Source organism: Temnothorax longispinosus, chromosome 7 (genome assembly GCF_030848805.1).
Source record: "Temnothorax longispinosus isolate EJ_2023e chromosome 7, Tlon_JGU_v1, whole genome shotgun sequence".
In the NCBI taxonomy this organism is placed as follows: Eukaryota; Metazoa; Arthropoda; class Insecta; order Hymenoptera; family Formicidae; genus Temnothorax; species Temnothorax longispinosus.
The window spans coordinates 12,204,039-12,227,663 of record NC_092364.1 but is presented as its reverse complement, the minus strand read 5'-3'; the positions used below and the strand labels follow the sequence as shown (position 1 = coordinate 12,227,663).

General features: G+C 47.9%; 3 protein-coding genes across 3 annotated transcripts; 2 read left to right on the top strand and 1 right to left on the bottom strand.

Moving 5' to 3' along the window:
* Window positions 1-4,156: 4,156 nt before the first annotated feature.
* Window positions 4,157-5,359, top strand: LOC139816979 (uncharacterized). The gene has a single exon (XM_071784800.1). The coding sequence runs from the start codon at window positions 4,157-4,159 to the stop codon at window positions 5,357-5,359; it is 1,203 nt and encodes a 400-aa protein (XP_071640901.1).
* A 185-nt stretch (window positions 5,360-5,544) lies between these two features.
* LOC139816978 (uncharacterized) lies at window positions 5,545-8,159 on the top strand. Its single transcript, XM_071784799.1, has 3 exons — window positions 5,545-5,764; window positions 6,388-6,502; window positions 6,597-8,159. The coding sequence occupies exons 1-3, from the start codon at window positions 5,545-5,547 to the stop codon at window positions 7,171-7,173; spliced, it is 912 nt and encodes a 303-aa protein (XP_071640900.1). The 3' UTR covers window positions 7,174-8,159.
* Window positions 8,160-15,322: 7,163 nt separating this feature from the next.
* LOC139816977 (uncharacterized) lies at window positions 15,323-20,443 on the bottom strand. The gene has a single exon (XM_071784798.1). It carries the CDS (start codon window positions 20,441-20,443, stop codon window positions 15,323-15,325), a length of 5,121 nt encoding a protein of 1,706 aa, XP_071640899.1.
* Window positions 20,444-23,625: the final 3,182 nt, after the last annotated feature.

Below are 23,625 nucleotides of genomic sequence, written 5' to 3'. Positions count from 1 at the left end.
GGCATTGTTGCCAGCTTGACGCGAAGCGTCGAGCAATCGCAGACGATCCACCAGCTCGTTGGGGTCATCCCAGTGCACTTAGTCGATCTTATTGTCGGTTAGCGTCATCGCGCGAGGCGCGAATAACCCCTTTCCGGATTTTTTCTTCTTGGATTCGGTCGACATCAACGGTGCGATTACCTGTGTATACTTGTATCCCACGTTGCCCTTTAGTCGCTTGTTAGGATCGTGTTGGAATTTATGAGCACTCGTTGCCAACAGTATGCTCTTGTACATACTTTTGCATATCGTCTTCCGTGTAGATATCGTAATCGGGTACTCTCTTAAAGATCAATTCGTAAATACCGGGTGTGCCGGCGTATCGTACGCCGTCGATATAAATGTTATCCGCTTTGTCCACGTCAAAACGTTTATTACCGAGCATCAATTCATTATTGCCAAAATAAACGCCGTACGCTATGTCCATCGTTGGATAGGCGGTCAAAACCTCTGCGATGTAAATTCGGCTCATTGGACCCAAGTGATCTTCCAACGATTCTATAAACCATTGTCGACCCTCCGACGTTTTCAACCGTTTATGAACGGTTTTCCTGATCGAGTCGTCCGTGGTTTCAAAAACATTCGCGGTTTCAAGAAATTCGGGACTTGTACGTTGCACGGTTTGCGTCGGTGTAGAGGTTATCGGTGTAGAGGTTATCGGTAGTACTGTCGATTGATTAGATTTACGCGGTGTCAATGAAAGATCCGACCAGGAGTCTAATCTCCTCCACCCTGCGCTGTTGAACGGATAGCGGTTCGATTTTCACGTCAGCGTCGCTCTCCGTTGGCTCCTCTTTTTTCACCGCGGTCAAGCTCGAGTTGTCGACTATCTTTTTCAGTGGCCCGATGAGGGGTTTAAAGTGCGTGTCCAACTCAATGTCCTTCTCGATCTTACCGGTCTTCAAAGCGCGAAGTTTCTTGCGAATCGAATTACTCGTTTTCGCAATATCTTTTACGATCTTCTCGCGCTCGCGAATCGTCTCGCCCCCGTCGATCGCAGCCATCGTGGGGGGAAAAAAACAAAGCAGAGTGTCGATCTTTCTCTGTAACGCTAACGTTGTTTCACCTTCGACAACGTATCGGCAACGACTGACCGCTTTTGCGGTATCGCGAACACGTTAAATCCTTTTCTGTATCGCCCGTTCGAAAGCGCGCTGTCCTTGTCTATCACTACGAATCCGTACTTGCATTGCCAACAATCGTGGCACAACGAGCAAAATTCATCGTACAACATGTCGGTATTTACGTGATCGTTGTACACGTGTTTCAAATTAGTGCCATCCTGTTTGAACAGGATCAGCAGATTCGCGTTGTCGCGTATCAGATGTTTCGGTATTCTCGCATACGTCTGACAAAGATAAAAGCAGTCGACGCTCGAGTGCCTGCCCATTGAGAAATACTCTCTCACAGTATCTTGCTTATCGCACGCCACGTCGTCGAAGACGAATATCGAGTTTGGACACGCGTCGCTCGGTGGAATGACGTCACTGTTATTGGAGAAGGTGTAGTAGCCGATTTCATCGATCGATGTCAATAAATTCTCCAGATATCGATATTTCGGTTGTTGCAGCGATTTCGAGTACACGTACACGTACACGTACACGTACACGTTCTCGAAACGTACACCGTGCGGATTTTTCAGCAAACTTATCAGAACGTTGGTTTTACCGCAATTCGAGGGACCGCACATGATCGCACGTATAGTAGTCGGCAGCATCGTACCGTGTCTGCGCCTATCCGCGTTGCCCTCCATCTACCGTGATCTGTCGTCGCAATTCGTCACGCGAATCGCTAACGGTTGTCGCACAAATCTCATTTTTTTCCCTCACACTTTGTACGACTGAATCGAACTTTATCGTTCGAACGTCTATTTATAGGCGAGCGGAACCGCGAATCGCTCAGTCGCACAGAGACCTTCGGACATTTGCGATTTTAGCGCCGAATGCGGCAAATGTCAACGAAAATAAAAAAAACAGGTAGAGGTCTGTTTAATCGCGCGATAGGTGCACTTCCGTTCGAACTGCACATTCCCGGCTATCAGTTTTGCGGTCCGGGTACTCGTTTGCAAAAACGATTGGCTAGAGGTGATCCGGGTGTAAATTCATTGGACGTAGCGTGTCGCGAGCACGATATAAACTATTCGCGTAACAAAGGCCTCACCGAGAGACACGCGGCGGACAAGATACTCGCCGAGAGAGCGCTAGAACGCGTCATCGCGAGAGATTCGGCTCTCGGAGAGAGGGCAGCCGCTACAGCCGTCTGGGCTGCCATGAAGGCTAAGACGAAGCTTGGAATGGGCTTGAAATCACGGAAAACACGAACGAGGAAAAAGTCGACGAAGAAACGGATACTTCCAACAGCGAAACGAGGCGGCGTGTTGCCAATTCTACCGTTATTGGGAGTTCTCGGTTCTCTGGCCGGCGGAGCGGCCGGAATTACAACGGCGATGAACGCTAGCAAAGCCGCGCGGCGACAGCTGGAAGAGACGCAACGTCACAATCGCGCCATGGAAGGTCGCGGACTTTATCTCGCTCCGTACAAATATGGACAAGGACTGTATCTCGGCCCGCACAAACGCGGGCGAGGAGTAGCGTTGAGGATTAAAAAAAAAACGTCAAAAAAGACGTTAAATATGCCCACGGGTATTACGACTAACGTACAATTGAGTCGACTGGCAAGGCGAATGCGCGTACCGTTCTTCAGAGGTGTTTTCATGCGTGATTCGTTACCGATCGTCGATGGCATACGTCGAAACGAGAGCGGTATCGTGAATTTGGACGATGCAGCGGGCCCCGGTACTCATTGGGTAGCGTACGCCAAGAGGGGAGATGGAGTCGTATATTTCGACAATTTCGGCAATCTTCGACCACCGAAAGAACGGGTGCGATATTTCGGACCGAGCGTGATGAAAATTGAGTACAATCGCACGTTTCATCAGCGATACGATCAGAGCATCTGTGGACAATTATGTTTGCAATTTCTCCGAACGATCGACGACGATCGGCGCTAATTTAAAACCTGACGACGCGCCGTGTGGAGACTCAGTGTTCGTCGAACAGCTTCCGCCGACATGTCAATAACGTTCACGCTGACGGGGAAGAGCAGCATCCTCGCGGAGCACTATTTTCCCGCCGTGGATCTAAGCGACGGTGACTACGAGCTCGGGCTAACGTGTTTCGAGACTTATCACACGATTCCGAACGTGAATTCTTCGAATAATAAATTTTATTTCGACGAGGATGACACGGAAATTACGATTCCCGAGGGATCGTACGAGATACGGGCCATACACGAGTTTTTGAAACGTGAAATTTCACGTAAACGTCCGCGACGCGTGGTTCGTTCCAACGACGATCGTCGTACGTCGATCGCGGATATCGCGCGAGAGGAGACCGTTCGCGCGAACGGCTACGAAGACGAGGTCGCGGAATACCCGATAGTGCTCCGCGCAAATTACAATACGATGAAGAGCGAGATCAAGTGCGCTTTCAGAGTGAACTTTAACAAACCGAACAACGTCGGATCGCTGCTGGGATTCTCGTCGACGCGTATATTGCAGCCGGGACAGTGGCACGAATCGGACGCACCGATTAATATTATCAATGTAAACATTATCCGCGTGGAGTGTAACGTGACCGCGGGTGCGTACAGCAACGGCAAACGCGTTCATACGATACACGAATTTTCACCGAGCGTACCACCGGGATATAAGATATCGGAAACGCCGGCGCAGATCATTTACCTGCCAATCATCGCGCGGAGCGTTACGAATCTAACGATACGCGTCGCTGATCAAGACGGACGATTGCTCGATTTTCGCGGAGAAGAGATCACCGTCAGATTGCACGTACGACAGCGAGAGCGATAACGCGCCAGTGTGTGCGTGAGTGTACGCGTCAGTGTGTGCGTGAGCGTGAGTGTATGCGCGACACATGAGATGCTAGTGTTGAACGACTCGGAGCACGCGACAGATAACAATATCTTTACGGCTGCGTCGATCGACGATATCGTCAAGTCGACATTCGGCGGCTTTAAACAAGCGACGAAAAAGAAGCTCAACGCGTCAAACGTTAAGTTTTTACAATCTCTGGGATTCGCGGTGCGAAACATCTGAACGATGACTGAAATTCTCAACATTGGAGGCGAGCCGGTCTTTGACGATCGCATCGTCAAAATCGAGACTCACACGTACAACCCGTACGCCAACACAACGTTTGACTATAGCAACGAGATACGAATACCCATACAACAGCAGGATCTGTATACGTTGCCGTGCGAAAGTTTTCTCTACGTCGAAGGAACATTGGCGGTGACCAGAGCAGCCGGTCAAGCCGATAACGTGGTATTGGGTACTAATTGCGTCGCGTTCATGTTCGACGAGATTCGATACGAGCTCGACGGTATGGAGATTGATCGCTGCAGAAACGTAGGAATAACCAGCACGCTCAAGAACTACGTTACGGTATCGTCCGACAGAAGCGTGATCCTGCGAAACGCGGGCTGGGAACCACATAATAACCCGAACGGATATTTCAATTTCTGCGTACCGCTCAACTTGCTACTGGGATTTTGCGAGGATTACAAACGCGTGGTGATCAACGCTCGTCACGAATTGATCTTGATACGAGCGCGCAACGACAACAATTCCCTGGTGGGAAGTCTCGCGTTGGAGCCTACTATCAAAATACTCAAGATACAATGGCGAATGCCTCACGTGGTATTGAACGAGATCAACAAGCTGTCGATGCTGCGCACCTTGGAAGACGGACGATATCTAAGTATGGGTTTCCGTTCGTGGGATCTGTACGAGTATCCCCTGTTGCAGAACACGACCAAGCACTCGTGGGCCATTAAGACCGCGACCCAGCTCGAGAAACCGCGATACGTCGTCTTCGCTCTGCAGACGGGTCGGAAGAACGTCATGTCCGCCGACACAAGCCGATTCGACGACTGCAACTTGACCAACGTAAAACTCTATCTAAACTCGGAAGTTTATCCGTACGACGACCTGAATTTGGACTTTGGTAAACACAGATGGGCGATTCTGTACGATATGTACGCACGTTTCTGCAAGGGATACTACGGATACGAATATCTCGAGCCGAGTCTCACCGTTTCGACTTTTCTACGTAACGGTCCGTTTGTGATCATCGATTGCTCTCGCCAAAACGAATCCGTCAAAAACGCCACCGTGGATGTTAGACTAGAATTCGACTGCATGGAGAACGTACCGCCGAATACCTCCGCGTACTGTCTCATCATACACGACCGCGTGATTGAGTACAACCCGTTGACGAACGTGGTGCGCAAAATAGTCTGAATGTTCGCGGCAACGTCGACGTAAATATTTTCTCTCTCTTTCCATCAATCTCCGATACAATTATTGAGAGGAGTAAGGGAGGGGGGGAGTATAAATCAGAGTGTCGCGAGACGGTTTGCAGAGTTGCGCGTCATTCCTCTCGATTGACGCATCGACGAGCGAGAGAAAGATAAAGAAATCTCGTCATGTCCGTACCAACGTTCGTGGACCTGCAAGGATTCCTCGTCGGGATGAAATTTGTCGTGAAGGAGGTGGCGGTGCTGAGAAAAGGCTGCGTTCTGACGCATCACATCTTTAATTACCCCATGCCGTGGAATCTCCTCACAAAATCCGACAAATCGTGCGCTACCTGGTTGATTCGCAATCACCATGGATTACGATGGGAAGACGGAAACGTGCCGTACAGTATGGTAAAACGCCTGATTACATCGGCCGTGTTTGGTGTAGAAGAAGACAAAGAAGAAGACAAAGAAGACGATGACGACGAGATGCCGACTCTCGTGTACGTCAAGGGATGCCAGAAACGAGAATGGCTGGTCGATCTGCTGGAGAATTATGCGCGAAAAAACCTAATCGTCGAGACTCTGGATGCGCATTACGAAGATATCGAATCTTTGAATAAACTAGATGACACCAATACTGTGCAATGCGGAAAACATAAAAAGAATTGTGCGTTACAAAATGTAATAAAACTATTTAACTGGTAGTCGCGCGCGACGCCATAAAGATTTGCGATCTTTTTTTAATAAATAAATTATATATAACTTTTTATAATGTTTTATTTCTTACTCTCCCTCCCCTCTCCAATCATCACCGTTAGAGTAAGCTTTACTTTTCCCTCTCTTAAAAAAAATCCACTGCGCAGTTCTATAAACATTATTTCCCCCTCTCCGTTTTCCCCACCACATCATTACTTTGGGAATTGTCGCGTATACTCGATTAATTTTATATGATCAGTCTTGTCGCGATCGCTTGTACTGACGGTCAACTTCTCAGAGCCTAGAGAGCGAAAATGTTCTCCTTTGAAGGATGCAATAGCAGCAGCAGCAGCAACAACAACGGTGCAAAACGCATGAATACCATGAATTATTACGTGCCGATTCACGACGTTGAAACTCAAACGTATGAGAAGAAATGTAATAGGTAAGTTTCATTTAGGGGAAAAATAACATATATAGAGCCTACCTCAGTTTTTATATCTTTGCAAATTGTAATACTTACGATAAATAAAACTAATTTCATTTATTTTATACAGCATTTCGTTGGATCGTCGCGCGGTTCGTATACTCAGCAGACGATACGCGCTGACAGCTACGGAATACAAATTCCTCGAAATTGGTATCAACGTGGGTCCACCGAGCTACGTGGAGATCGCCGTTGGAGATCCTCGCCGAGGAAAGGAACTGCTGTTGTCTCTCGAAACGTGGAAGGCACTATACGAGCAACGGCAAAATATTCAGAATTTCTTTCGCAATGACTTCAAAGATATCCATAGTTTTATAAACGTTGGACCGCTAACGATGAGAGTTTGTACGGTTAATAACATCAAACTCATACGTCTCGAATCTGCAAACGTATGCTTGAGAATGACCAAATCGACGTTGCATCGTATGTTCGATCTCGATCGATGCATCGATGCGAGATTCGATCGTTTGATCAGAATACTTGCGACGGTCGATGCAAAGTTTGCGCAGTTCTCCGATATCGCGTCCACTGTGAAGGATCCCAAGGAAGCGTCGAATGTAATATACGCTAGCGATGCGTTCAATACGAATCAGATCATCGATTGTGAGCTCGCAGCTTTAGTTTTTTAGTATGTAATATATATATTATGTAAAAAAAGAGTTAAATAAACAGGTTTTTTTTACAACTAAATGAACGATGTAATTTCTTTGCATGCATGTCCATCCCTACCTATATTTTATCAAATGTTGTTTACGACGAACATGTTCCAACAGGTTCGATGCGTCATCGGGTCGATCATCGTCCCGATGACGTCATTTTTTCCTTTGTTTTTTACGTACTGCGTCGTAAAAAATAGCGCGAAATTGTTTAGTCTACGAGATAACACCCCCCTTTTCCTCGAAAAATGTTGTTTACGACGAACATGTTCCAACAGGTTCGATGCGTCATCGGGTCGATCATCGTCCCGATGACGTCATTTCTTCCTTTGTCTTTTACGTACTGCGTCGTAAAAAATAGCGCGAAATTGTTTAGTCTACGAAATAACACCCCCCTTTTCCTCGAAAAATGTTGTTTACGACGAACATGTTCCAACAGGTTCGATGCGTTATCGGGTCGATCATCGTCCCGATGACGTCATTTCTTCCTTTGTTTTTTACGTACTGCGTCGTAAAAAATAGCGCGAAATTGTTTAGTCTACGAGATAACACCCCCTTTTCCTAGAAAAATGTTGTTTACGACGAACATGTCCCGACAGGTTCGATGCGTCATCGACAAAACACGCTCCCTACGCAGTGCGCTATCGAGTTAGTCTTACCCATTGTACGCCGCCTAGCGGCGTCGTTGCGAACGAGGCCCCCGCGACCCGACGGACCCCGCGGCGCAACCGCGGACCTCCACGCGGCCCCCGCGGACCCCCGCGGACCCCCACGCGGACCCGCGGCGCGACCGCGAACGCGAACGCGAACCCCCTCCCCCCCGCGCGGACCAGCGGCGCGGACCAGCGGCGCGGGTGAGTCATCCCGGTGAGTCATCCCGGTGAATCATCCAGGTGAGTCATCCCGGTGGTATGCCAAGGTCAACCCTCCCCCTCCCCCTTCCCCTCGTAATCCGATACCCCTGTGTAACCCGATACCCCCCCCCCCCTCACCCCCGCGAAATCCGATACCCCTGTGTAACCCGATACCCCCCTCTCACCCCCCTTCCCCTCACCCCCCGCGAAATCCGATACCCCCTTTCCCTCACTCCCCCCGCGTAATCCAATACCCCTCCCTCACCCCCTCACCCCCCCGCGTAATCCGATACTCCCCTCCCTCACCCCCCCTCGGAGCTCCCGGGGTGGAACTCCCATATATACACTACTTACAAGAATTTATAAACGCGTGCACATATGCGGTACATAATATACAGCCTACAGACGAAGAATCAACACAGGTTATACTATATTATTGACCAAACTGACATTTATTTTTTTCCGTTAACTCGACGTTTCGACACTGGTTTTGTGTCCTTATCAAGAGATTTCTAAAAGTATGCAAAACGAAGTCGTTACAAGCATGTTGTTATAGGAACGAATGTCGCACGAGAAACAATCAAGGAAATATCTACCTATATTTTTCGCAATTGCATTAGCCGCTCACAAAGTTCTTGCCGTTTTACTAACATTGTCAAGGTTTAAAAGAGTCGCAGTCTAGAGCGAGCCGCAGTCATGGTGTGAACGGAACCGACCGGTGACACGTCGTTCCGGATCGAAAGACAGCGACTGACTAATCGTTGATATATAAATAAACGACTGTATAGGTCAAACAAATAAAAATAACGTTTGGAGAGTAATTATTACGTGGCTCTTATGATTCTATCGTATAGCGGATTGAGATTCTCAGTTTTTTTTTTTTTTTTTTTTTTTTTTTTTTAAGACGAAGAATCATTAGTACAGGCGATTTTATATACATAATTAAAAGGAAAGGCAATGCAAGATTTTGAAACGCGAGATATACAAACATTCGCTCAATTAAAGCAACAATTAGAAGATTGCTATCAAGCCAAGCAGAGCACTACCCATTTGCAGATTGAGTTTAATACGCTCAAGCAAAAGCCAAACGAAAGCGCACATGCTTTTGGGCAACAAGTCGATCTACTAGCCATGAAGCTATATGACGCTATGATAGAAGGAGGAGATCACTCCAGTATGTTTAAACGCGCGATCCAGCAAACGATACAAAAACAAGCTTTAATTAATTTTCAAATAGGATTGCGCGACGAATTAAAAATACTTGTACGTTCGCAGCGATATGCGACGTTACAAGAAGCTATAACGGGAGCGAGCGCGGAAGAAAAGCTCATAGGGCCGACCGCGACAAAAACGGGCGCCTCGATATACAAAAATAAGCCACGATATACGAGACAGCCCCAAAATCAGAGCGTACAATGTTTTAAATGCGGAAAAACTGGTCATTATGAACGGGAATGCCGAAGCCAAGGAAACGCATTACCTAAACCTAGCAAACCTGCACAAGTAAATGCACTGCAGAAATATTGCAATTATTGCAAAAAATCGGGGCACAACCGAGATGAGTGTTGGACATTAAAAGGGCGAAGCTACACCCCCAACACCAACAAATCTAGAGAAAACGAAAAAAGACAACAATTGAAAGTGCCGAACCGAAGAAAGAACGCTGACTCTGCAAGCAGCGAAGACGAGCAAGAGGAGGCGAGAGGAAAACAACCACGACCTGCCTCAGAATATCGGGTTACACATATCAAAAGTGTGCCATACGGCCGTACGAAGCCAGAACTGTTATTAACAAGATTACCCATACGAGAGGTAAAACCCGGAGCATCGAATATGCTATATGACTCTGGTTCAACAATTTCATTAATAAAGCTAAACGCGTTAAAAGATGACGCCCCAGTCTATGAAGATCGCATAGCTCCCACCGGAATCACGGGACACAAAATACACACACTCGGAAAAGTGTATGCGACCATTGAAACAAATAAATTAAACATTAAACACGCATTTTATGTGGTAGGAGAAGACATGGCCATAGAATACGATGGAATCCTAGGAATAGATTTCCTACGGACACACGCCGCATCTTGCGATTACGAGCAAATGCAATTAAAAATAAAGGAAGAAACTTTCAAATTGCACCCGTATGGAAAAGTCACACTAAAGCCTCGCAGCGAGACTATAATAGAGGCAATTACGGATAAAAATGAAGAAGGTATCGTACAAGCAAGAGAGATGAAACCAGGAGTTTATATTGGAAACTGCCTAGTGAAACCGGAGAATCATATTTGCATTGTAAGCGTAATAAATACTACAGACAAGGAAATTGAAATACCGATTCCACAAGTTACGCTGGAAGAACTAGAAACCGATACTCATACAAAAATACATGCAACAATGACGGAAAAAGAAATTAAACCTGCTGTATCTCGAAACAAACGCATCTGACTAGCATTACGTACGCAGCACTTAAACGCCGAGGAAAAACGATCACTCCAACACATATGCGAAGAATACGGCGATTTATTTCATTTAGAAGGAGAGCCATTATCGTGTACTGCAGCAGTAAAACACGAAATAAATACACGCGCTGACGCTGCGCCTGTGAATGTAAGACCATACCGACTTCCAAACAAGCATAAAGCGGAAGTAAATCGGCAAGTACAAGAAATGTTAGAAAACAAAATAATTCAAAGCAGTACTAGCCAATGGAATGCACCGTTGTTAGTGGTACCTAAAAAAGCTGACGCAGCCGGAAATCCAAGGCTCCGAGTAGTTGTAGACTTTCGGAAGCTAAACGATCTAACGATAGGCGACTCATTCCCACTGCCGAATATCACTGATATACTTGATCAATTGGGGAACGCCAAGTATTTTACTACGCTAGATCTGGCATCTGGGTATCACCAGATACCGATGGCCGAACGAGATAAACACAAAACGGCATTTTCGACACCTTACGGCCACTACGAATTTAATCGCATGCCGTTCGGGCTAAAGAGCGCGCCCGCAACGTTCCAGCGGTTAATGACTTCTGTACTAACTGGCCTACAGGGAATTAAATGTCTTGTGTATCTAGATGACATAGTAGTGTATGGACCTAGCCTGGAGGACCACAACAAACGATTAAGAGAGGTGCTACAAAGACTCCGAAAAAACTGTTTAAAATTACAACCGGAGAAGTGTGAATTCTTGCGCAAGGAAGTGATCTACCTAGGCCACATTATTTCGGAGAATGGAATTTCTCCAGACCCGTCAAAACTAGTAGCGATAAAAGAATTTCCTACGCCAAAAAGAGTTAAGGACGTGCAATCATTTATCGGCTTAGCCGGTTACTATAGAAAATTCATAAAAGATTTCTCGAAGACAGCCAAACCGTTAACAAAGTTAACAAAGAAAACGGAAAAATTTGAATGGACTTCAGAGCAAGAAAATGCTTTCAATAATTTAAAAAAAAAACTAACAACGGCACCTGTGCTTAAGTATCCGGATTTTACGCAAGAGTTTATTATAACTACTGACGCATCCGACCATGCCATCGGAGCAATACTATCTCAAGGAAAGATAGGTGAAGACCAGCCAATAGCTTATGCCAGTCGAATTCTATCACGAGCAGAACAAAATTATAACACCACAGAGAAAGAGTTGCTAGCCATTGTATGGGCGGTCAAACATTTCCGACCTTACGTGTACGGCACCAAATTTAAAATTGTGACCGACCACAAGCCGTTAACATGGTTATTTAACGTTAACGATCCAGGCTCAAAATTGATTCGATGGAGATTACAGCTGGAAGAACACAATTACGAAATTATACACAAAGCCGGAAAGGCGAATGTAAACGCCGACGCACTGAGCCGCAATGTAACACGAGACGAAGTTGCCGCAGAAGAAGAACCGAAAATCCACACGATAAACGAGGATAATTCCAACGAAGAGAAAGCAAGAATATATACAGAAGAAGAAAAGAAGCAGATATTACATGAGTACCATGATGCACCTATAGGAGGGCACCAAGGCGTCGAACGAACAGTAAATAGAATTCGGTTAAATCATAACTGGCGCGGATTGACGAAAGACGTCGAAAAATATATAGCTAAATGCGAGCTATGTCAAAGAAATAAGTTATCGCGGAAAAATAAAGTACCGTTGGTAATTACGGACACACCTACCAAGCCGTTCGAGAAATGTGCTTTGGATATTGTAGGGCCACTTACGATTACAACGAATGGAAATAAATATTTGTTAACATTTCAAGATAATTTAACGAAATATAGTAAAGCGATACCAATTCCAAACCAAGAAGCAAGTACAGTAAGTAAGCAATTTGTGACAAAAATTGTCTTAGAGCATGGAATTCCAGAAAAAATTCTGACCGATCAAGGCACGAATTTTTTGAGCGAGGTATTCAAAAACACCTGTAAACTCTTGAAGATAAACAAAATTCAAACTACCGCGTATCATCCCGAAAGCAACGGAACACTCGAAAGATCCCACATTAGCAGAATACCTGCGACACTACATAAACGAGGACCAAACGGATTGGGATGAGTGGATACCGTTTGCGATATTCGCATATAATACAACGCCGCACACAGCGACGGGGTATACACCGTTTGAGCTAGTATACGGTCACCAAGCTGAATTACCGACAGCACTGACAAAACCACCTAAACTCACGTATAACTATGACGATTACGCACAAGAGTTACGGGAAAGATTAAGAGCGACCAACAAAGTTGCCAGGGAACACGTACAAGAGAAAAAGATTAAAGCGAAAAAATAGTATGATACAAAGACTAAAGAAACCAGTTTTCGTGTAGGTGACAGAGTACTCATGCACGATGAAACGTTACGACGAGGACGTTCTAAGAAACTTGAACCCCTATGGACAGGACCGTACACAATTATCGAAAAAAATTTAGATGTTAATTATACTATAAAGAAAGGAAGAAAAATAATGCGCCTACATGTAAACAAATTAAAACTTTTTATAGAAAAATAACATAAAAAATGGGAGAGATAAATAAATAAATAAATAAAAAAAAAAAAGGAGAGAGAGAAAGAAATACACCCTGAAACAGAATGTCTCTGTTACAGAATACTCGCGTGCTGGAGAGGGCAAGCATTAGCCCAAGCAGAAAAAACGGAACCACATTATAAAATCCAACAATTCCAATATCACCCAGAGATATATTACGAGAAGCTTGGAAGAATGCACTATTCCCGGAAGACATGGAAGTTAGTCATTAAATTTGATTTAACAACGCTAAATCGAAGACACGAGCAAATTGAAAAATATCTACAGGAAGCAAGAATTACATGCGATAATAAGATTTTACAATTACTGTATAAGGAAACGTGCCTCACCTTTGAAAATATCGCAAGAAGAGAATTAGAATATTTGACAAAAATCCTCACGCAGATCAACACAATATACAAAACGTCGACAGACTCAAGGAGGGGATTAGTGAACGGAATAGGTTCAATAGCAAAATCACTGTTCGGAACGATGGATGCAAACGATGAAAAGCGCATCAACGAACAATTGCAACTGTTGGGAAACAATCAACAAACGTTACACCACGTAATGCAGAATCAGATCAAGGTGATGAATGCCACCATAGGGCATATAGAGAAATTAGAACACGTAATGGAACGAAATCGTAATCTATTAGAAAAACGATTTACAGATTACCTTAATAAGGACGAAATAAAAGAACATTTTGAAATTGGCATAGCGGTAATCACAGATCTAATCCGCGACGTCGAGAACATACTTGAATATTTGGCATGCATAAGAAAGGGAACAATGCATCCGAAATTAATGCCAGTAGAGGATATCACCTGGCAATTGAAAGAAGCAAGTCAGCAATTGCCACCGGGATCATATTTCCCGTTTAGAGTCCACCTCGAAGACTGGTTTACAATTGAAAAACACACGACAATAAAGGCATTCTACAAGAATAATCAAATATATACCGTCTTACTTTTTCCCCTAATCACACCACCGCCCTACGATATAATGAGCGTTATTGAATTTCCTGTGCTCACGCGCAAGAATATACTCACATCAGTAAGAGTCGACAATAAAATAATAGCAGTAGACAAAGAAAGAGTGACCTACATGCTTTTAGATGAAGATTATCTGGCAAAGTGTACTTCTACTGTTCGAGAGCGCGCGGTAGCGCGAGATAGCGCGCGGTAGAGGACGACCACAAAAGAAACGGAGAGGGCCAGCAAGTACAGAAATACAAAGTTTAATGTTCAATATATGTACAGTTATTTACACGAGTTTCCCTTTCAGGCAAAATACCGTGAGCGCGCACAGAGTTTAGCTCGGCGAAAGCGGCGATATAGCAATTAAGCTAGCGAGTGCGAAAGGCGGTGATGAGCGGTAAAGCAAAGCGGTTGTATAAGGATACTAGCGGTGATCTGCGAGCGAAATCGATTCCGCGGCGCAGCGGCGGTCCTTTTAACTCCTCCGAGGCGAAACTCCCTCCCTGCAGATTTCTCAGAATTTCGGGAGGGTGATTGGCCGTCGGAGTCTCGCGTCATGGAGCTGACGTCACCGTTTTCACGTGGTGACCCGACGGGGTCGTCACCTGTTTTCGAGTGCCTTGTGTATAGCATGGATCGTTCCTTTGTTCTAGCGTTGTTGTTTGACTTTATTATTGATAACAAAGTTAAAGTTTCTGGAAAGTTAATCCCGAAAGATCCATGCTATACCGAATATTTCCGTGACAATTCTTGAACGGCATTTCACGCGAATATTAATTTTACTGAATTTACTGCAGGCGTGCATGTGCAGACATGCAGCCGAACGCGACTTCGTCGCGATGCTGAAGTTTGCGATCTCAAACATCCCGCCCGCCTCGTCATGCTTGACGAAACAGGACGGTGTGTTCGATGGCTCGCTAGATGAGGCGCCTGACGTCGCGGTCGACAGAATCGATATGCGATCGATTTCACTGAACGCGATTTCGGCGCGTGGTGCAGGCGAGCGCCAGCGGTGTGGCGCGCCTGCGCAGTGTCACAACGTGCGACGATCCCGAGCAAGACACATAAATATTCGCGATATATAATATGCGTAACGCGAGTTCGTGGTATGTGAAAGTGATGCGCGAAAGTGATTTTACGACGTGAACTGTGAATAGTGGCAGAAGGCCAACGAAAATAATTAAACATTGGCAGAGGGCCGACAAAGACAATTGAACATAGGCTGAGGGCCGAGACCGACAATTAAACAATCGTAAATGTTGAGTGGCTCACGCATCCGTCGGCGGCGGCTGGTCCTTGATCCAGGGAAGTAGCACGAGCTTGCACAGCGGGCGCACGAGCTCTGAGGTGGCTGTCCGAATCTTTGCAACGCGGACCACGCCGTCGTCCCCTGGGTGCAGTCTCACGATCCGGGCGAGAGGCCATCGGCTCGGCGGAGTGTTCTCGGAGCGTACGAGGCACAAGGCTCCCACGTCCGGGACGTCCTCGGTTTTGTGCCACTTCGGCCGGGCAGTCATCCCGTGGATATATTCCCGTGACCATCGAGACCAGAAGTGATCGCGCATTTTCTGAATGTGCTGCCACCGGGATAGCGTGCCGTCGGCAGTCTCCTCGAGTGAAGGCTCGGGCACGGCCAGCAGCGGGGCGCCGATCAGGAAATGCCCCAGTGTGAGTGCGGAAATATCGTCCGGGTCGTCAGATAAAGCCTGGAGCGGTCGTGAATTCAGGCAGGCTTCGACTTGTGCGAGGAACGTGGACATTTCCTCGAAAGTGAGTGTGCTCTCTCCGATCACTCGTCGCAGGTGATGTTTCGTGGATTTCACCGCTGCCTCCCAAAGTCCGCCGAAGTGTGGTGCGGCAGGCGGATTAAAGTGCCATTTCACACCTTCGGAGGTGACCGAATGGGCGATGCGACGGCCGTCGGCGGATGACGCGCGGAACATATCCTGGAGAACTCGGTCAGCGCCGACGAAATTGGTGCCACAGTCCGAGTAAATCTCCTCGCAGAGGCCTCGACGTGCTGTGAAGCGACGGAATGCAGCCAGAAATGCATCCGTCGTATAGTCGGAGACCACGTCGAGATGCACGGCCTTGGAGCTGAGGCAGACGAACACGGCGATGAAGGCCTTGTGGGCCTTGTGCCCTCGTCCCCGGCTCGTGCGGATGAGAATGGGGCCGGCGTAGTCCAAGCCGGTCCGGAGGAACGGGCGCGCTGGTGTGACTCGTCCTCGAGGAAGATTTCCCATGGGCGGCTGCGGTGTGGCCGCTCGCCATCGCGTGCACGTGACGCACCGATGCAGCATCTGTTTGACCACGGTCCGACCTCGAGGGATCCAGAATCGAAGGCGGAGGAGCCCGAGAGTGAGCTGCACTCCCCCGTGCAGCGTTCGACGGTGGCAGGAGTCGATCAGTAATCGAGTGAGCCATGAAGATGGTGGGACGATCATTGGGTGCTTCTCATCGTGAGGTAGCGGAGCGTGCTTCAGGCGTCCTCCTGCTCGTAACACGCCGTGGTCATCCAGGAATGGATTTAAGTGCACCAGTGAGCTCCTCAGTGGTACAGTGCGGTTGAAGGCGACTGCGGTGACTTCGGCGGCGTAGTGCAACCCTTGCACCACGCGGAGCCACAGAAACAGTGCCTCATCTATCTCGTCAGGTTGAAGCGTGAGCGTCGTGCGGGCGACGGAGTGTCGCCATCGAAAGCACCAGGCCGTGACTCTCAGTAGCCGGTGCAGGGATGAGAACCTGAGTAGCATGTCAGGCTCGACTTCAACCTTCTCAGTGGCGGCTTGCACCACGACTCGTTGTTCGGGCATCTGGTCGGCGGGTAGGTCGGAGTCCTCGTTCGGCCAGTGAGAGGGGTCCTCCTGGAGCCAGGCTGGACCCGTCCACCACAAGGGGTGGTGCAGTAGCTCACTTGGTGCGATCCCCCTGGAGGCGCAGTCGGCTGGATTGTCCCGCCCTGGGACGTGTCGCCATTGAGCGTCGGGAATCTGCGTCTGGATGTGAGCCACGCGGTTTGCGACGAAGGTCTTCCAGCGGGAAGAGTGCCCTCGGATCCACTGCAGTGTGGTCTTAGAGTCTGACCAGAGAAAGACAGGTGCTGTGGACAGACTTAAAGTGTTGCGATAGTGCTTTGCGAGATTCGAAAGTGACGCGGCGGCACACAGTTCGAGGCGCGCCAGTGTCACTTGCTTCACCGGTGCCACTTTGCTCTTGGCGGCCAGGATGTGTACAGCCTGGAAGTTGTCTGAGGAGACGCGGAGGTACACGACTGCGGCATATCCTCGTTCGGATGCGTCGGCGAAGCCGTGTATTTCCAAGTGCTGGTTCTCGGGGCCAGTGCCGAGCCAGCAATTCACGCGGAGGCCTTCGAGCAAAGGGAGTTCCTTGAAGAGGAGCTCCCAGCGGTGAGCGTCGGCGGAAGGGAGCGGAGTATCCCAATCCAGCTGCTGCAGCCATGCAGACTGAATTAATATCTTGGCGCGGATTATGACCGGAGCGAGCCATCCCAGTGGGTCGAAGAGACGTGCGGTTTCCGCGAGGACGTGTCGTTTCGTGTACTGAGTTATCGTGCGCGGGTGTATCGCGAACGCGAAGCTGTCCTCGCTCGGGTACCAAAGGAGACCTAACGTGGTCTGACTTTCGTTCTGCCAAGAGTGCGGTTCTTGGAACAGACGGTGTTCCCGGGGAATGCCTTCTAAAGCTTCCTCGCAATTGGACGACCACTTCCGAAGCGGAAACCCGCCCGCCATGCAAAGTTCGCGAAGTTCGGTTTGCAACGCGATCGCGCCGGGTATTGTGTCCGTCCCCGTCTGGACGTCGTCGACGTAACGGTCCTCGAGCAGTGCGACGGCGCCCTGCGGATATCGCGCTTTTTCGTCGTTAGCCAACTGAATAAGTGACCGGATCGCGAGAAACGGTGAACACGCGAGGCCGTACGTCACCGTGTTCAGGAGTAGTTCGCGCAGTAGCTCGGTCACCTTTCGTCTCCATAGGATTCGCTGGAATCCGCGGTCTTCAGGGTGCACGAGGATTTGGCGATACATCTGTTTGATGTCCGATACGAGTGCTACGCGGTACCGGCGCCAACGCGAGATCACGTCGGCGAGCGAGGGCAAGAGATTAGCTCCAACGTGTAAGTGAGCGTTCAGCGATTCACCGGACTTCGTGCGTTGCGACCCGTTGAACACCACTCTGAGCTTGGTGGTGGAGCTGGCCTCCTTAAATACTCCGTGGTGGGGTAAGTAGCACTTCCCGGTGGTGTTGTCTTCGGTGGTGCTCACCTCCGTCATGTGTTGCAGGTCTTCATACTCCTGCATGAAGGCTTGGTAGAGCTCACCGAACCGCGAGTCCTGGTCGCATCGTCGCTCCATGGTGGACAGCAGACGCTCCGCCGGCTTGCGAGTCTCAGCCAGGCTCGTTGGAATTTTCCGGAACGGGAGTCTCACGACGTACCGTCCGGTGGCCGTACGTTCGTGGGTGCGCACGAAGATCTCCTCGCATTCTTCCTCTTCGGGCGTGAGAGCGGCGGGAGCGGAGACGTCGGTTTCCTGCTCCCAGAAGCGGCGCACTAGATCGACTAGCTCGTGGTCGGCAGTGCATTGAAGTGAACTGCGGTGCCCTTCTGTTGCACCACAGCCCCCCGAGAGGATCCAACCGAGAACCGTCTTCTGCGCTATGGGCGCTTCAGGCCCTCCTTTGCGGATTCCGTCCTCGAAGATGATGGAGCAGACTTCCGCTCCGAGGAGTATCTCGACTGGATCGTTATCCAGGAACTGCGGGTCGGCCAGAGGAAGTCCCTGAATGTGTGGCCACGCTGGAGCGCGCCTCGTAGTCGAGCCCTGATACAACGAAAGACGCGGCAGAACGAACGCGACGGCGGAGATTGTGGACCCGGTCGTGATGGAGGTGATGCTCACCGTCACCTTCCCGCGGGTCGATCCCGATTTTGAGCCGCCGATCCCGAAGATTGACACGGCGGAGTACGATCGTTTAAGGCGGAGCTGCTGAGCCAGAGATTCGGAGATAATCGATACTTCAGATCCCTGATCGATCAGAGCTCTCACGGCGTGAGGATCTCCAAGGCGGTCGGCGACCATCACCCGCGCGGTTGCCAGAAGAACGGCCTTGCTATCTTCGTTTTGACGCACTGCGGATAGTGCGCTGACTTCTGCGGGTGTCGGCTCCACGGGTTTCGGCGCGGGGACTTGAGCCTCGTGGAGCAGTGTGTGGTGCCTAGACTTGCACGTCAGGCACGTTTTTGACGATTGGCACTTCGCGATCATGTGATTACCAAGGCAGTTGTAGCACAGCCGATTAGTCTCGACGAAAGATTTACGCTCGTTGGCCGGCTTGGCCTTGAAATCGTTGCACGTCATTAGGGTGTGCTTTCCCTTGCACAACGCGCACTGTGGATCGAAGCTACGTTTCGCGGCGTGAGTTTTCGCGGATCGTGTCTCTGTGGCTTTTGACGCGGGTTTCGGTTTCGCGGCATTAAGTGTTAGTATGCGCTTGGTCATGAAGTCTGTGAGTGCCGTGTGATCCGGTGGATTGATGGAGTCGCAGATGGAGGACTCCCACTCGAGACGCGTACGCGGATCAAAGAGCTCGACTACGAGGTGGTTGAAGAGGTCCATCCCGTGGGACTCGATAGACCGGCCGATGCTCTCCTGCGCGTTAACAGCGGCCGTCGCGGCGTTGGAAATTCGGCTAAGTTCATCGGCGGTATCTCCCTTCATCTTTGCGACGGCGGTGAACGTTGCAAAGTTGGAGCGTATCAACTCCCTTTTGTTTTCGTAATGCTTGTCTAAGATCGCCCATGCGCGTTCGTAATTATCTCCGGTTACGTTTAACGATCGAATTAATTTTTCAGCTGTGCCTTTCACGCACGACCGAAGGTAGTGGAAGCGCTCGACGTTTGAGATGGCTGAGTTTTTGCCGATGACCGACTGGAAGAGGTCACGAAACGACGGCCAGTCTTCATACGCGCCTGAGAAATCGCGCAGCGTAATGCGGGGCAGCGAGGTCTTTGGAGAGTGTTCGTTGTTCTGCTCCGGCCCGGCTGGCACTCTGGGCGTCGCGGGTTTCAATTTATTCGCGAGACCGGTAAGCAGACTATGCTGATGCACGTAAGTGTTCTCAACCGTGTCGACAAAATCTGTCTTGGCGTACTCACTCTCGTTGTAGAGTTGTCCGTAACATGCCCGAATGAGGTCATGGTTTGACTCGAATTTTGCCCACAGGTCGTCGAGAATGCGGATGCGGGTGCTCACAGCGTCGAGGGTGAGTTTATCCGCACCCAGCTTCCGGACGTTGTCCATGGCGCGAGAGATGCGGCCGTGGATGTCGTGCTGGCTGCTCAGCAAGGCGCTCTGGTCCATGCTCATGGCTGCGGTCGTTCTTTGCGGAAGCACTCCCGAATTCGCGGGTGCCGGTATGATCCGGCTCGAAGGACCAAAATGTTCGAGAGCGCGCGGTAGAGGACGACCACAAAAGAAACGGAGAGGGCCAGCAAGTACAGAAATACAAAGTTTAATGTTCAATATATGTACAGTTATTTACACGAGTTTCCCTTTCAGGCAAAATACCGTGAGCGCGCACAGAGTTTAGCTCGGCGAAAGCGGCGATATAGCAATTAAACTAGCGAGTGCGAAAGGCGGTGATGAGCGGTAAAGCAAAGCGGTTGTATAAGGATACTAGCGGTGATCTGCGAGCGAAATCGATTCCGCGGCGCAGCGGCGGTCCTCTTAACTCCTCCGAGGCGAAACTCCCTCCCTGCAGATTTCTCAGAATTTCGGGAGGGTGATTGGCCGTCGGAGTCTCGCGTCATGGAGCTGACGTCACCGTTTTCACGTGGTGACCCGACGGGGTCGTCACCTGTTTTCGAGTGCCTTGTGTATAGCATGGATCGTTCCTTTGTTCTAGCGTTGTTGTTTGACTTTATTATTGATAACAAAGTTAAAGTTTCTGGAAAGTTAATCCCGAAAGATCCATGTTATACCGAATATTTCCGTGACAATTCTTGAACGGCATTTCACGCGAATATTAATTTTACTGAATTTACTGCAGGCGTGCATGTGCAGACATGCAGCCGAACGCGACTTCGTCGCGATGCTGAAGTTTGCGATCTCAAACATCTACCAATCTACAGTACGTATGCACACAAAATACACCGGTATATCGTATAGATGAAAACGCACCGTGCGAGATACAAATGTATGTTCAACAGCAACATTACTACAAAATGTGCAAATTCAGACACACTGTTACAACACAAACAAAGTGGATTTCATTACGACGACCACACGATTGGCTGTATTCAACAGTAACTGAACAGCCAATACTTATACAATGTAATGAACACGAGGAGAAGCAGATAATCAACAACACTGGCAAAATTACGCTGGAAAAGGAGTGTAAGCTAATGACAACCGATATGACAGTACAAGCTGAAAAGACAATATACGAGACAGATATAGAGACATATTTACCCGAAGTAAATATTTCGCTTACATATGACCATGAAACGATCACATTACGGAACGAGACAACGGACGATTTAACTCAACATCGAGCTGAACTGACAGAATTAAAAACACAAATACAAAAAATGAATACTGACCTAGAGGACGACGACCGAAATTTTTACGTCCGAAAACAATTCATATACCCAATGACAGCGAGCGGTATAATTACATTAGCCATAGTAAGCACTGTAATATACGTATTAATAAAAAAGAAAAAGAACCCACGATCACCACTTACATTATACGACGAAGAAAGATCATTTCGACCATACGGATTTCCGAAACCAATTTTAAAACGTAGTGTAAGTACTAGGTTCTAATAGAATAGTAAACGATTATACCAAAATATTGTACACGGGTATTATAAAATGTAAAATATATATAAGGGAAAAATATAGAAATGGGTATACAACAAATTATAAATTAAAGAATATAGCGAAAACTCGCGAACCTCGTTTTCTCTTTTTAACGGGGGAGGGATGTTGTAATTTAAAATTACAACGAGTAATTATTAAATTATTTATAATAAAATTATAGAATAGTCTTTCGAAAGACTTCAAGGAAATTGTCTTTCGAAAGACTTCAAGGAAATTGTCTTTCGAAAGACTCCTCAATTTACGCCGACGCGGACGCGGAAGTTCATCAAGCTTCCGCGTCAATCGAACTATTGCGATATGCATAAGAATGTGCGACAACGCATTTCGACATTATTGCGAGATGCATAGGAATGTGCGACAACGCATTTCGATAATCGCGGAACCGCGGGAGTACAGCGAGATTGCGAATGCGCTCGGTCACTGACCGACCTCATTCGAGGGACCGTCGAACCCGGCAGAAAAGCGCCGACAGGGCATAACTCAAAACAATATAAGGGACCGTCGAAGAAGCCGCGACGGAGAGTAATACACCGGAGACTCTGCCCGTGACCGTTCTCGTAAGTCGTGTCGCGAAGGTTTACATTATAACAAAGCGCGTGCGAGTTATAGTAATTGTGAAAGACAAATATAAGTGTAAGTTAGTGAGTGTAAAAGGGGCGCTGAAATAAAGCTCCAATATAAAGTAAAACGAAGTGAAGTTCATTTAACGACGCCTACACCCCCGTTCCACCTGCGAACCCGACCGCTTCCTAGTCTGCCCGCCTGTGCCTACCGAGTCCCAACTCGTAAGGTCAAGAGATCCCGAAAATAATAAACGTTTTGCCGTAAGCCGTCACCAACCGGCGACGCGGCATAACAAATTAATAAAAATAAAAATATACTTCTTATACCTGTTATATACAGAAGACCGTGTAATTAATTATAGTAATGTAATTTATTGTACGTAACATAATTATCTCTGCATAAGCTTCCAAATTTCATTTTTTTTTTACAATAATGAACTACGCGTATTACTGATATCAAATCTTGACAAAAAGATTGAATCTTGGATATACGAAATGTTTTATGCTACTTCCTTGATTAATCGCGTTGACATAGGGCCGGTATCACTGCAGTCTCCGATTAACGTGATCCTCCGATTAAACTCACTCTGCATCTCTTTCTAACTGTCCCCCTAGAAAGAGACGAAGAGTGAGTTTAATCAGAGGATCACGTTAATCGGAGACTGTGATACCGGCCCATTGCTCACACTTTATCTGCTTAATGAAAGAATCTCCGGTAATTGTTTAGATGGGGGGGACCACCTTGGATGACCTTGATATTTTAGTATGTTGTCAAGGTCACCCTCTTGAGTGACCTTCAGAAGGTTTTAGCCCGCGCTCGTTATTCGTTAAAAAGTTATTAACAAAAAATGTTTCGAAAATATAGCAGCTATTTTGAGTATTGGAAGGCATAAATGACTAATATACCGGGTTTGTCAGACCACCCGTCCCACCCTTTTAAAACGTAGGGATGCACTTGTACGAAAAAATGGCTTAGACAAAATTTGCATGGTTTCGAGGGATCTATCTGACGGTGACCTTGAATTTGACCTTGAGGTCGACCTTGGGCATAAATCGAGGTCAAAGTAGTGTTTTTCAAATGTAAACCTGTATTTATGAGTTC

What these genes read in the sequence shown, in the direction of transcription:
- LOC139816978 (XM_071784799.1), top strand. Translation starts at nt 5,545, where the DNA reads ATGTCCGTACCAACGTTCGTGGACCTGCAAGGATTCCTCGTCGGGATG. An exon ending in AGACGGAAACGTGCCGTACA is followed by an intron (nt 5,765 to 6,387) that starts GTATGGTAAAAC and finishes TCTCCTTTGAAG; the next exon opens with GATGCAATAGCAGCAGCAGC. An exon ending in TATGAGAAGAAATGTAATAG is followed by an intron (nt 6,503 to 6,596) that starts GTAAGTTTCATT and finishes AATAAAACTAAT; the next exon opens with TTCATTTATTTTATACAGCA.
- LOC139816977 (XM_071784798.1), bottom strand. Translation starts at nt 20,443, where the DNA reads ATGAGCATGGACCAGAGCGCCTTGCTGAGCAGCCAGCACGACATCCAC.
- LOC139816979 (XM_071784800.1), top strand. Translation starts at nt 4,157, where the DNA reads ATGACTGAAATTCTCAACATTGGAGGCGAGCCGGTCTTTGACGATCGC.